Here is a 14032-nt window from a genome sequence, read left to right as displayed (position 1 = left end):
CCTCCCTCCCCCTCCCCCTCCCCCCTCCTCCCCCTCCCCCTCCTCCCCCTCCTGCACCCCCCCTCCCTCCCCCCTCCCTCTCTCCCCCTCCCTCCCCCTCCCTCTCTCCCCCTCCCTCCCCCTCCTCCCTCCCCCCCTCCCTCCTCCTCCCTCCCCCTCCTCCCCCCCCTCCCTCCCCTCCCTCCCCCTCCCTCCCCTCCCCTCCCTCCCCCTCCTCCCCCTCCTCACCTCCCTCCCCCTCCTCTCCCCCCTCCTCCTCCCCCTCCCCCCCCGCTCCCCCCTCCCTCCCCTGCTCCCCCCCTCCCTCCCCCCCTCCCTCCTCCCTCTCCCCCCCTCCCTCCTCCCTTGACAGAAGACGCGGACGTGAGCCATCCTTGTGCATGAATCCCCAAAAAAAGTTAGTTTGCAGGTGCAGCTGGTAATCAGGAAGGCGAATGGAATATTGGCCTTCATTGTGAGAGGGATGGAGTACAAAAGCAGGGAGGTCCTGTTGCAACTGTACAGGATATTGGTGAGGCCGCACCTGGAGTACTGCGTGCAGTTTTGGTCACCTTACTTAAGGAAGGATATACTAGCTTTGGAGCGGGTACAGAGACGATTCACTAGGCTGATTCCAGAGATGAGGGGGTTACCTTATGATGATAGATTGAGTTGACTGGGTCTTTACTCGTTGGTGTTCAGAAGGATGAGGGGTGATCTTATAGAAACATTTAAAATAATGAAAGGGATAGACAAGATAGGGGCCTGGTCGGGGAGACTAGAACTAGGGGCACAGCCTCAAAATACAGGGGAGCCAATTTAAAACCGAGTTGAGAAGGAATTTCTTCTCCCAGAGGGTTGTGAATCTGTGGAATTCTCTGCCCAAGGAAGCAGTTGAGGCTAGCTCATTGAATGAATTCAAATCACAGATAGATAGATTTTTAACCAATAAGGGAATTAAGGGTTACGGGGAGCGGGCGGGTAAGTGGAGCTGAGTCCACGGCCAGATCAGCCATGATCTTGTTGAATGGCGGAGCAGGCTTGAGGGGCTAGATGGCTTATTCCTGTTCCTAATTCTTATGTTCTTATGTTCTTATAAAGTCCATCCTGCATGCGTAAAGGGCTTTAGTCACCTATTGAATGGAGCAATCTGTGGCGTGCTGAGAGATACCGCAAATGTTGCCAACTGAGGCCTGAAAGGAGCCCGAAGTGTAGAAGGATAGTGCCGCAGTAACCTTTACCTCAACGGGCAGTGCGGTCCTGATGGTGCTGGTCGGCTGCAGATCTCCCTTGATGAGCTGGCATATCTCAGCGATGACCTCCTTTTGGAAGCGCAGCCTCGTAAGGCACGTGTTGTCAGACAAGTTGTCACCTGTAAGTTCATCGGGTGTACGGTCTCCTTCTCCTCTTTGATTGGGCTCTTCACTACACCCAACTTCAGTCTCCAGCATGTGAGCATTTACAAATAATGGTAGAGAAGTTACAGACCCCATCAATATTGCTATAAATGCCCTTTGTCCTCCATAAATATAAATATAAATGTGAGTAGATCAGTCAGTAAATAAGGCCCTTAAATAACTCACAAATGACAAATATCATGATAAGCCCCTTCTTTAAGCAGCCTCTCACTTCCTCCTATGTTCAAAATGGCGTCCGTAGTGCTGAGTTTCTGTGAAGAGTGACAGGTAGGAGCAGCTTTTCTCCAGCGATTTCCAGCGATCTTCTCAGTGCATGATCAGCCCGGCGATGTGTGGGCGCTGTGTCGAAAGTTGCGGTGGGCGATCACCTTGGCGATGTAAAACTCTTGTGTGCCGAAAGTTGAGCCGGCAATGTTTGGGCGATGTCCCGGCCCAACTTTCCACTTTTCAGGTAAAATGGTCGATAGCCTGCCTATTTGGGCGATAGATGGGCGATAGCCCAGCGATCTTCAGTGAAAAGTCTAGCCCACTGTATTTAAAAAAAAACTACTTGTCAGAAATGACTGGGATATAAAATAACATCATAATAATACATTAACATTTCAGAAACGTCACCCAGTTACACGGTTATGCATCGACAAATGATCCAGAAACCCAAGGTGAGCTGAAAAAGGCATATTTATTTATGCAATTACCGGTAGTATTAATTTGAAAGTTTTCTACGTATTAGCCTCATGTCACTTTCGCAATGTCTGCAAAGCTGCAGGAGCAATGGCTTTCCTATGGCGCTGGCATGCTGTATGTCCACAGAAGTGATTAGAATATTAATCAAAATTCAACCAGTCAACCAACAAATATAAAGTACTGTAGTTCTTTAGTTCACAGTATTAAAAAGAGTTGAACAAGAATGAGTATCCGTATTTACAACTTCAATCACTTCCATTAATAAACACCGCCTCTCTTCGCACCCTGGAAGGGTGGTAATGACTGTTGAAATGATTCCTGGCCAGGAGGCCAGCTTCCAGTACCCAGCCGGGACATTTCGTACCGGTTTTCTGGGGGCGTGGAGCAGTACTGCCCGGGAGACTCGAGCCGGTGTGTATAGCCCGGTTGCAACACCATTCTGAAATTTGTTTGCAGGGGAACCCGTAGCACGCCCTAGTGGGACCGCCGGGGAAAGCAGGCATTCCAAGCTGTTCCGGTGCCGGTGAGGGAAGGAATGAATACATCAGGTTAGTGTGATTGTTTTAAATTTTTTTAAATTTTTGAGATTTATGTTTATGTTGGTGTGCAAGATATTAGGAATGTTTTATGTGTTTTTTTTTTAGATTTGTTTTGCCAGGGAAGCATCTCTTCGGGTGCTCTGAGGCCGGCTCTTTAGCTCAGGATTTTCAGTTGCTCAGTTGGCCTCAGGGCCTCCACACTCAGAGCCCAGCTGCTGAATTTTGTGCTGCAGATGCAAACCATTTCCCGGTGCAAAATTTATCGTCCAGCCATGAACACCCTAATTAGCCTCAAACCAAATTTCCACCCCAAGGTCTTCTTGAACCAGCACACATATACACAATTTGCATCACCGAATTTAAACAAAAAGCAGAAAAAGCTATGATTTAAAAGAAATAAACATTCATCTTTCTTCCAGGACAGGAGAACCAATCAGACTGACTGGGAAGCGTTTACTAATATGGTGATGTAAAGATGTTACTTTATGAATTTCTCTTCTAATGTTTTTTTCTCAAATATTCTCCATAATATTAATCCCTGCTCGTATCATGAAAAAGTGTTAAATTATTTTTAGGTACTTCCCAATTAAATAGTGGGAAACAAACTTCACTGTACTCTCAGGGGCCGAAACTGCCTTCCGCCTCATTTGGGGCAGATACTTCGAATTAAATGATGAATTACCACCAGGACAGATGGGGCAGAGATTAGAGAGAACTTCGGCCCTTTTGTATACAAAAATGAATGGGCAGTGTTGGGGATGGCAGAGGGGTGGAAGAGTTGGGAGTGGGGTGGAAGGCAGGTGGTGTCATCAGTGCCGCGTTGTGCTGGTGCGTAGCAATGTCCATCCCTTTCACTTAAAGGGGAAAGATGCTGCGAGGCCTCCTTCGCGCCCACTAGACTTCTGCAGGGCCAGTGACCCGGCTCCCAAGAGGGGTTGCCGGGCTGCCTGTTAGTGGCCCTGCTGAACCAGCGGCCACTATTGTCGGGCCGACTACAGCGTTGCCTGACAATTAAACAAAATGGCGGCCGTGGCGATACATTCGCCCCTTTAAGGGCAGCGTGAAGCTGTAGGGGGCACCGATTGGCAGTGGCTGCCCTCGTGCGGGGCAATTTCCCCCGTGGGGCAGAAAAGAGGTCGCTGCTGGTCGGTAAGGGGTCGGCACGTGGCCGACAACGGGTTGGAGCGGCAGGTGGAAACAGGGGGCGCCGCCCCCGACTCGGGGGCAATTCCGAATGGGTCGTACCATCCGCCTGCTCCCGGTCGGAAAGGCCTCCCCCCCCATTACCACTTTAGAGGCGGTAACAAGCCTTAAGAAAAGGGTTAATTTTGGCCCTTCAATTTTTAATCTATTTCAAACATTTATACCAAACCGAAATCATACATCAGTTCAATCAAAGTATTTTCTGTGTCTTTCTCAATAAAAAAATAGCAGTTTCTTCTAAAGTAGCTTCCTGCAATTTTTATACATCATTACATAACTCTTGTTTGTTTTAACACTCCACTAAATGTTTAAGAGGGAATCTATATTTACATTATTCCTGTGACTTGATTGGACTGTACGGTTACAAATCTTCAGAAAAGCACAGAAGGAGACCTAAAAATTGATTAATACAAGCTTTTGGAATTTAATACAAGCTTTTGGAATTAACTGGACAATGGGAGCAAAAAGGCACCAGCCTTAGGGCAGGTGGTGACTCACCCCAATTAAGGACACTCTGTGGTCAGGAACCAAACTGACTTTATGCATAACAACAATGGAGTTGTTACATGAGGCTCTGAACTTGATTGGCCAAGGGGGGCGGTGGGGCGGGGCAACAAGCTCATTGGAGATGCCAAGTCTGCAAGAAGACCAGACAACAAAGGAATCACCCCAGGTGCACATTTTTGGGAAATGAGGTGTTAAGATGGGGAGTCATCTTGAATCTTGCAGACTCCATGTGCAAACTGGGAACAGTCGAGTTCATTATTGCAGTCAATCAACCAGGATCACCACAAAACAACGTATCGATGAAACCACATTATCAGAAACCACAGTGGCGGTAGATCAGTTATAATGTGGATATAAAGATGCAAGCTAGAAGCAGCTCAAGAGCATAGAAGAACAGGAAGGAGCAGACAGACGGAGGAAGAAGGGTAGACATACAAGTACACGTACACTCACCACCAGTCGTCCATTGTTGTTTGGTGGGGAAACGGAAGCTTGGTACCGAAGCGAGGTACAGAACTTACACAGAAGGAACAGCACTGCAGAGAAAGGCCAGAAGAATAACCAACCAGTCACGAAACCAACGACCACGAACTCACAATAGCTACAACCAGGAAGGGTGATTGTATGTCTTCAGTCGATTTCTCTCAGAAGTCTAGTTCTGTAGTTTTAGTTAGTTTTTCTGCATAATAAAACTGACACTTGGTTAAGCCTAAATTTTGTGCCACGTGTTTTCCATATCCCCTATAAGTCCAGAGGTCAAAGAATCAGGGTAAAACATATACATGCCCGACAGAATTGGCGACCTGCGGCAGGACCTCGACGTTGGGTATAGGATCATGGACACAAAACCAGGGCAAGAACCCCGAGGAAGTCTTGGTTAAGTCTAAGGTTGGCTAAGGTACTCGAAAGGAACTTATCAAGGGCAACTAGGGCAGCCAGGAGAGAAACAATCTCTGACAGGCAGGAGTAGTCTCAGGCTGACTAGGGTAGCCACTGAGAAAAGAAGTCGCAGAGTAAAAAGCAGCAGCAGACCTACAACGAGCAAAGTGAAAATCACTTAAGAAAAGCTAAAGAGGCAGAGGAACAGCTCAGGAAAATCGAGACAGCCTACCAAGTAGTACAGAAACAGGGTTACGAGAGGGCAGATCACGGACCTTGTAAGGAAAAGATGCGCCAGCAAACAGCAGAGTTAGACGGGGTCAAAGGGATGGTTTGTTTCACGGCACGTGGAACAGGCGAAGAAGGTTGGGATCCAGAGAGGAAAGAGTCAGGCGATGGGCCCGAGTTTAGCGAGCATCGGCCGGCTCCCGAGGCACCGGGACCCCCGAAACTGATGTGTCCTTTTAGATAGCAGAAATTCGGCCCACCCCAACCAAATGGTGGTCCGGCTCAATTACAGAATGACTATGTGATCCCATACATGCCGCTTCAGCTGCAGGAGATGCTGACGTGTGTAATAAAGTTAAAACACGGATGAGATGCCTCCGTTCATTTTGCGAACATAGAGCAGATAGGGGGTATAAATAACTGCAGAGATGAGGAGAAAGTGAAGTTAACACTGCTCTCATGGGAGGGGAAGCTTTATCAGAGCTTGTCGACAGCCACCAAGTTAGGTGGCGGAACCCCACAGGGCTTAAAAGAGGAAATCATGGCAGCGCTAGGATACAGTCAGGGTAGTCCATTCTGGCAGGTAGAACAGACTAGGCAGCAAGCAAACGAATCACCTGATGCGTTTGCAGATAGGCTGTGGCCGACTTATTTAAGGGCCACTGAAGGAAATCTGGTGTGGGCAGACTTAGTAGAGGAACCAAGGAACCATTGGCTGTGTGATGTCTGTAAGTGCTGTAAGCTTGTAATACTTGTAGCTCCATACTGTGGATGTGGATGTATTGTGTACTGCAGCTGCAGAGTTTTAATAAACAGACAGGCAGCTTCCAGTAGCTTCCGGACAGAGAGCCTGTCATCTTAAAAGCTGTGTGTGTGTGCTCTGTGAAGATATCACAATTGGTGACTGAGGATGGAGATTTTTCGGATGTTTAAAGCTTAATTTTTGTTGGTGAAGGATTCAGCCAGCCGACAGAAGACATTGGAAGTTTCTGTCTTTGAAAAAAAAAGCTACAAAATCCGAGGTAAACTACAGCACACAGTGAGAACAGCTAGAGATTAAACATGGCAGGTGTAATCGGATATTTGGGTGAATATAGACACGACCAGGAATGTCTTGAAGCATATGTGGATTGGCTAGAAATGTATTTCACTGCAAATAACATAATCGAAGTTCCAGACAATGCAGTCCAAAACCAGCTGTATTGGAACGGAAGAAAGCGATCTTCTTAGCAGTGGCGGGTCCGACATTGTACGAAACCCTGGTAAGTCTGCTTGTGCCTGACGAGCCAAAGGACACAACGCTTAAAGAGATTTTAACGAAGCTGGAGCAGCACTATAACCCCAAACCATTAGAAATTGCTGAAAGCTATCGTTTCGGGATTCGGCAGACAGCGAGGTCGATAAGCATGGCCGAACAATATTCCCGAGAATTAAATAATGATTACGGTCGTCAGTAAACTGAGGTAAATCAACTGCAGGTTCAAAGTAAAAGACGGCCAGAGCCGAAAGTCTCAGAAACTGGAAATTCTACCAGAGCGTCGAAGTCGTGCTATAGGTGCCTGGGACAACACATTGCTAAAAGTTGTCTAGACGTGAAGGCAGAGTGTTTCTTCTGCAGAAAGACTGGGCATCTTGCGAAAGCATGACGACTGAAGGATAAACCAGCTTTTAAAGCTATGAGTCCAGCGTTCAAAGCTATAAGTAGTAATCCAAAGAGACTGCATGGCTTGGAAGAACAATAGCAGGACGAGGAGATGTTAGAATTACATGTCGTCAGGAGCACGAGGTTAACGGACAGTGATTCGGAAAGCATCAAAATCCACATACATGTTGCGGGATTCAAGATACCAATGGAAACTGACACGGGTGCATCCGTGAGTGTAGTACCAGAGTCACTGTACCGTGACAAATTGCGTGATTTCAAACTGGAGAAATCCAAGATAGAGGCTACTCGGGAGAGAAAATTCCTGTAGAAGGCCATATCACCGTACCGGTGAAATATAAAGATCAATTTCAGAATTTGCCTCTAATAATGGTGAAAGGAGGCAAGACTGCTTTACCAGGAAGAAATTGGTTGAGCTCATTGAAGCTGGATTGGAGTAAGATTTTCTCGGTGGAAGCGAGATTTTCATCAATGGATGAGGTTATCAAGCAGTATCCGAAGGTGTTCTGCGAAACGGGCAGTCCGATCCAAGGCTTCAAGGCGAGTATCAGGGTTCAGAAAGACGCTAGAACCACGTTCCATACCATATGCACTCAAAGAGAAAGTTGAGCAAGAACTCAAAAGACTAGAGACTGAGAACATTATTTGTAAGGTAGATCGATGTAATTGGGCTACACCCATTGTTGTTGTACCTAAGTCTGATGGTAAAGTAAGATTGTGTGGTGATTATAAGGTAACCGTAAACCAGGTTCGAGAGGGTAATGTCCCCAATACATTGCCGAATATAGAAGATTTGTTCACAACACTGACAGGTGGTCAGATCTTCTCAAAACTGGATCTTACGAATGCCTACTTACAGCTTGAACTAGATGAGGAGTCCAAGTCATGTTTGACTATAAATACTCATCTCGGCCTATATCAATTTAATAGGCTACCGTTTGAAGTGTCTTCCGCCCCTGCCATACTCCAAGGGGTGATGAACCAGATTTTGCAAGGTATTGAAGGGGTAGTATGTTATTTGGATGACATACTAATTTCAGCACCAAATAGGCAAATTCATAATAAGATATTGAATGAAGTCCTCAAACGGCTAGAGAAGCTCATAAGTGTGAGTTATTTAAAAACTCAGTGGAGTATTTAGGGTACAGAGTAGACAAAGATGGTTTACATACGACCAAGGAAAAATTGGATGCAATTAGAAATGCACCCACCCCCAGGAATGTCACTGAACTTCGTTCATTCTTGGGTCTTTTGAACTATTATGGGAAGTTCCTACCAAATTTGGCTACCGTGTTACATCCACTGAATGAACTTTAGAAAAAACAGGTCCAGTGGTAAGACTGCGAAACAGCATTCAAGGAGTGTAAAAACAAATTGGTAGAGAGCACCATATTAGTTCACTATGACATATCTAAGGAGATTAAGCTAGCATGTGATGCCTCCCCGCATAGAGTTGGGGCAGTAATCTCTCATGTATTAAGTAGTGGGGAGGAGAGACCAATTGCTTTTGCTTCACGCACTCTCAGTGTCAGTGAGAGATATGCGCAAATTGAAAGGGAAGCTTTGGCATTAATTTTTGGGGTCAAGAAGTTTCACAAATACTTGTATGGTCGTAAGTTTACCATCGTTACAGACCATAAGCCCCTAACAGCAATCCTCCATCCAAAGTCACCAGTTCCAACATTAGCTGCAGCCCGAATGCAGAGATGGGCTTTAATTTTGCCAGCATATACATATGATATTGAATACAGACAATCAGCTGATCACAGTAATGCTAATGCAATGTCTGAATTGCCTTCCCCATCACAGGGTACACCCGATAGGGAAGACTTGTTTTATTTTTCATACATTGATGAACTGCCAGTCACAGCTGGGGAGATTGGTAGAGCAACCAAACGTGACCCAGTGATGTCAAAGGTGTATGAGTATATTACAACTGGATGGCCAAACCAGGTAACAGACAAAGATACACATCCATTCTTCATTCGTAGGAATAAATTATCAGTAGATAAAGATTGTATCATGTGGGGTGCAAGAGTGGTTATACCAAAGAAATTCAGGTCCAAATTATTAGGAGACCTCCATGACCAGCACCTGGGAATGTGCTTGACCAAGAGTTTTGCACGCAGTTATTTACGGTGGCCAGGTCTTGATAAAGCTATAGAGTACATTGTGAGTCAGTGTACGACATGTCAATCAGTAAGCAAGCAACCACCACCAGTACCATTACAGTCATGGAAATGGCCTCCCAGGGTGTGGCAATGGCTACATATTGATTTTGCTGAGTTAGCTGGACAACAATTGTTCATTGTAATTGATAGCCATTCAAAGTGGGTTGAGGTGTTTCCAATGTGAAAAATAACAACAATTAAAACATTGGACATTTTACGAAAATTATTTTCTGCATTTGGCCTCCCTGAAGAAATTTCGTTCAGAAGAATTTGCACAGTTCACAAGCAAAAATGGTGTGAAACATACCAAGGTTCCACCATACCACCCTGCTTCGAATGGTGCAGCAGAGAGCACTGTACAAATTGTCAAACGTGCCCTCATAAAACAAATGTTAGATTCAAATCCAAAAAAACAACAGTTGTCATTGGATCACAAATTGGCTAATTTTTTGATTACATATCGAAATACTCATACAACTACTGGTAGAACGCCGTGGAGTTGTTTCTCAAACGACAGCCATGAACCAGATTCTCATTGTTAAAGCCAAATTTGACACAGCCTGTAGAAGAGACACAAATTAGACAAAAAGAGAATCATGATAAAGGGAGACTAAAAGAGAGAAGAGTGAAATTAAACCAGAAGGTGAGAGTGAAGAACCATCACCATAAATGGTTAAAGTGGTTACCCAGAAGAGTGGTGAAGATATGTGGTCCTCGTACATATTTGGTAAAGATGTTTGATAATGGACAGGTTAGGTTTGTCCATATTGATCATATTTTACCTACAGACATGGAAGGAGTTGAAGGTGGGAATGATTCAATTATTTCTGACTCATCAGATAGTTTTGATATACCAATAGCAAATCCTAAATCCAATGTACTGGAAACAAATCCAGGAGAGAATCAGAATGAAAGTCTGAGTCCAAGTCAGGGAAACAAAGAGCCTGAAGTTAGTGTGAGTGCAAATGAAAATCAAGGAAATTCCATGGAGGAAAATGTTCCTCAGGATGAGCCTCAAATGAGTGTGAAATCAACACCATGTTTGGAAAGTTCTGTTTGAGAGTGCAGGTATCCTCTTCGAAACAGAAAACAAGTGGTAAAGTCAAATTTGTAAATATGTATAAAAATGAAGTTATTTATGATGTTTGTTATGATGGTTTTTTTTATTAAGGAGGGAGAAGTGTGATGTCTGTAAGTGCTGTAAGCTTGTAATGCTTGTAGCGCCTTACTGTGGATGTGGACGCATTGTGTACTGCAGCTGAAGAGTTATAATAAACAGACAGGCAGCTTCCGGTAGCTTCCGGACAGAGAGCCTGCCATCTTAAGAACTGTGTGTGTGTGTGCTCTATGAAGATATCACAGGCTGAGCACCGTAATGGCTAACAGTTTGCCATGGCTCAGAGCAAATGTCGAAGCATGGTTTGACCCAGACAATCCCCAGAATACAGAGGCAGAGTTGCTGAGAAGATTAACTTTATCTTTTAAGTCCAGGCAAGGGGAGGAGGAGAAACTAAAAATGAAGGTGCACGAAGTTAAAGGAGAGGTTAGGCAAAAGAAAGAATGGAGACAAGAGGGAGGTAATGCGGGGTGATCTAAAGGTGAGTGTTTTAACTGTGGGAATTTGGGACACTGGAGCAAGGATTGTAGGCTCTCTAAAGGAGGGAAACCAGGTTATGAGGGTGCTAAGGCAGGAAAAAGCCAGAAGAACGTAGCCAACGACCCAGTACAGATTTTAGTGGCCGCATTACAGCAGGTTATGGGCATGGGTGGAGGAAAGCTGGACGCAGCAGTGGGAGAAAAGGGACCCAATGCATTGGTACCCTCGCTGTGACGTTGCGCCCAGCCAGAATACCTGTGTCCGCTCATATATGCTGAGTGGGGCAGGCCATGTGTGGATGTGAAGGTGGAAGCCGTTAGGGGAAGGTATTTAGTAGATACCGGAGCCTCTAGCACGGTTGTCCACTCACCAAATCCAACCACTTCCCCGTGGTCGAGCGGAGTCCCATTTACACTGGCGGGTTTTACGGGTAATGAGCAGGCTGGGGCAGTGTCAAAAACCTTAACCATAGGGTTAGGACCTAATATAACAAAATGGGAGTGCATTTTAATGAAGTGGGAACAGCCCGGTTCGGGAGTTCACGGAGCTGACTACGTGTTGGCAAACCACGCCATAGTGGATATGAAAAACATTTGTCGATGGGGGGCAGTTGATGCAGATAGGATGGGTGAGATCATAATGATTTCCAGGGACAGTTCAGACAAAGGCAGCACCTGCACAATGAAGCCGAAAGGGAGTTACGACTTAGAAGGATTAGTCGATAACATTCCGGCCTGGTATCTAGGGTATGTACGGGAGAATATGAATGCATTTGCCATGCATTAGCATGATTGCAGGAGAGTAACTGGCGTAGAAGTGAAGATAGACGGGGATCCGATGATACGGCCCAGGAACAGTATCATTTTCCCCGGGAAGCAGAAAGGGATTTGGAAACTGCTATAAATTTCCTGGTGGATCAAGGTGTGTTGCAGACCATAGCCACACATGTAAACTCAGCCCTGTTGAGTATGGAGAAGGAGTCAGACTGAACACTGTGAGCTCAAAGTAAAGTGTGACCTTAGTCTTTTATTGCAGGTCTCCAGAGTGCCTCCCACCTGTGAAGCCTCCTTAAATACCTGCGCTCCCAAGGGATTATGAGATCCCTTGGGACTCCAGGGAATGAGCCGTCTGGTGGCTGTACAGAATAAATACAAGTCCACATATATAACAACATTCCCCCCCAAAGTCAATAGTGTAACTATTTACAATGTGAGTCGATCTGGGACCCTTCTTGCCCTGGTTGATCGTCTCGGTGTGAAAGCTGGTGTTGTTGAATCATTTGTTAGGCCGTTGCTGGGCTGCTGTGCAGCTGGCCTTGCTGGGCTGCCGGTGTGTTGGGCCCTGCAGGGCTGCTGTGGATGATGGGTTCTGCTTCATGGTCAACTGTGGTGTCGTTGCCATTGGTGTGTGTGTTGGCAGATCAAAAAAGCTACAGTCCAAAGTGGGTTGCCCATGGTAGTCCGTGAATCTGAGTTTGATTTGGTCTAAGTGTTTCTGGTGAATGAGTCCATTTGAAAGTTTGACCTGAAACACCTTGCTCCCCTCTTTGGCCATGACAGTGCTGGGAAGCCACTTGGGACCTTGTCCATATTTCAATACAAATACAGGATCATTGACTTCAATCTCACGTGACACATTTGCGCTATCATGGTATGTACTTTGCTGAAGCTGCCTGCTCTCTACCTGTTCATGTAGATCAGGGTGAACTAACGAGAGCCTTGTCTTAAATGCTCCTTTCATGAGCAGTTCAGCAGGTGGGATCCCAGTGAGTGAGTGGGGTCTCGTGCGGTAGCTAAGCAGGACTCTGGCTAGGCGAGTCTGCAGTGAGTCTTCAGTTACCCTCTTCAAGCCTTACTTGACGGTTTGCATTGCTCTCTCTGCCTGACCATTGGACGCTGGTTTAAATGGGGCAGATGTGACATGTTTGATCCCGTTACGGGTCATGAATTCTTTGAACTCAGTACTGGTAAAACATGGCCCGTTGTCGCTCACCAGGACATCGGGTAAGCCGTGTGTGGCAAACATGGCCCGCAGGCTTTCAGTGGTGGCAACGGACGTGCTAGCCACCATTATCTCACATTCAATCCACTTGCAGTATGTGTCTATAACCACAAGAAACATTTTACCCAAGAACGGGCCTGCATAGTCAACGTGTACCCTAGACCACGGTTTGGAGGGCCAAGACCATAAACTTAGCGGCGCCTTCCTGGATACATTGCTTAACTGCGAGCATGTATTACATCTGTGAACACAGGACTCTAAGTCGGCATCGATACCGGGCCACCACACGTGGGATCTGGCTATTGCTTTCATCATTACGATGCCTGGGTGGGTACTGTGGAAGTCATTGATGAAGGTGTCTCTGCCCTTCTTGGGGACCACTACTCGATTGCCCCACAGAAGACAGTCTGCCTGTATAGACATTTCATCTTTGCGCCGCTGGAACGTCTTTATCTCTTCCTGCATTTCCACTGGGACACAGGACCAGCTCCCATGAAGCACACAGCTTTTGACTAGAAATAATAAGGAGTCCTGGCTTGTCCCGGTTTTGATCTGCCGAGCAGTGACGGGTGATTTCTCACTCTCAAATGCTTCCATAACCATGGCTAGATCTGCGGGCTGCGCCATTTCCACCCCCGTGGTGGGCAATGACAGCCCACTGAAGGCATCAGCGCAGTTTTCTGTGCCTGGCCTGTGGCGGATGGCATAGTTGTATGCGGACAACGTGAGCGTCCATCTCTGGATGCGGACCAATGCGTGGTATTTATCCCTTTACTCTCGGAAAACAGGGATATAAGTGGCTTATGGTCAGTTTCCAATTCGAATTTTAGCCCAAACAGATATTGATGCATTTTCTTTACCCCATAGACACACGCTAACGCTTCTTTTTCAATCATGCTGTCGGCTCTCTTGGCCTTAGACAGATTCCTGGATGCATAAGCAACCAGTTGCAGTTTCCCGAAATCATTAGCTTGTTGCAATACACACCCGACACCATATGACGACGCATCACATGCTAGTACCAAATGCTTACATGGATCATACAACACAAGCAATTTGTTTGAGCATAACAATTTTCTCGCTTTTACAAAGACATTTTCTTGGCTTTTGCCCCAAACCCATTCGCCCCCTTTTCGTAGTAAGACATGTAGTGGTTCTAGCAG

General features: G+C 46.1%; 1 protein-coding gene across 19 annotated transcripts in view; it reads left to right on the top strand.

Moving 5' to 3' along the window:
• Positions 1-1809: 1809 nt before the first annotated feature.
• The window catches only part of LOC139233979 (uncharacterized), a 138001-nt gene continuing 125778 nt past the window's right edge, over positions 1810-14032 (top strand). For 4 of the 19 annotated variants that reach the window (XR_011588254.1, XR_011588256.1, XR_011588253.1 and 1 more), the window contains exons 1-3: positions 1973-2056; positions 2538-2629; positions 3040-3084. Coding sequence is in view for 12 of the 19 variants with exons in the window: in XM_070864795.1 (XP_070720896.1) it covers positions 1820-1848; positions 2004-2056 (82 nt within the window). In the remaining 7 variants the exon portion in view is untranslated. Of the gene's footprint in view, positions 1849-1972; positions 2057-2172; positions 2630-3039; positions 3085-8909; positions 9054-14032 lie in introns of those variants that run through there. The other 15 variants (XM_070864786.1, XM_070864770.1, XM_070864725.1 and 12 more) reach the window with 12 other exon arrangements.

The sequence above is a fragment of the Pristiophorus japonicus genome, chromosome 2 (assembly GCF_044704955.1).
Source record: "Pristiophorus japonicus isolate sPriJap1 chromosome 2, sPriJap1.hap1, whole genome shotgun sequence".
Classification (NCBI taxonomy): domain Eukaryota; kingdom Metazoa; phylum Chordata; class Chondrichthyes; family Pristiophoridae; genus Pristiophorus; species Pristiophorus japonicus.
The sequence above is the reverse complement of the archived record's forward strand: the minus strand, read 5'-3'. Positions and strand labels throughout refer to the sequence as shown.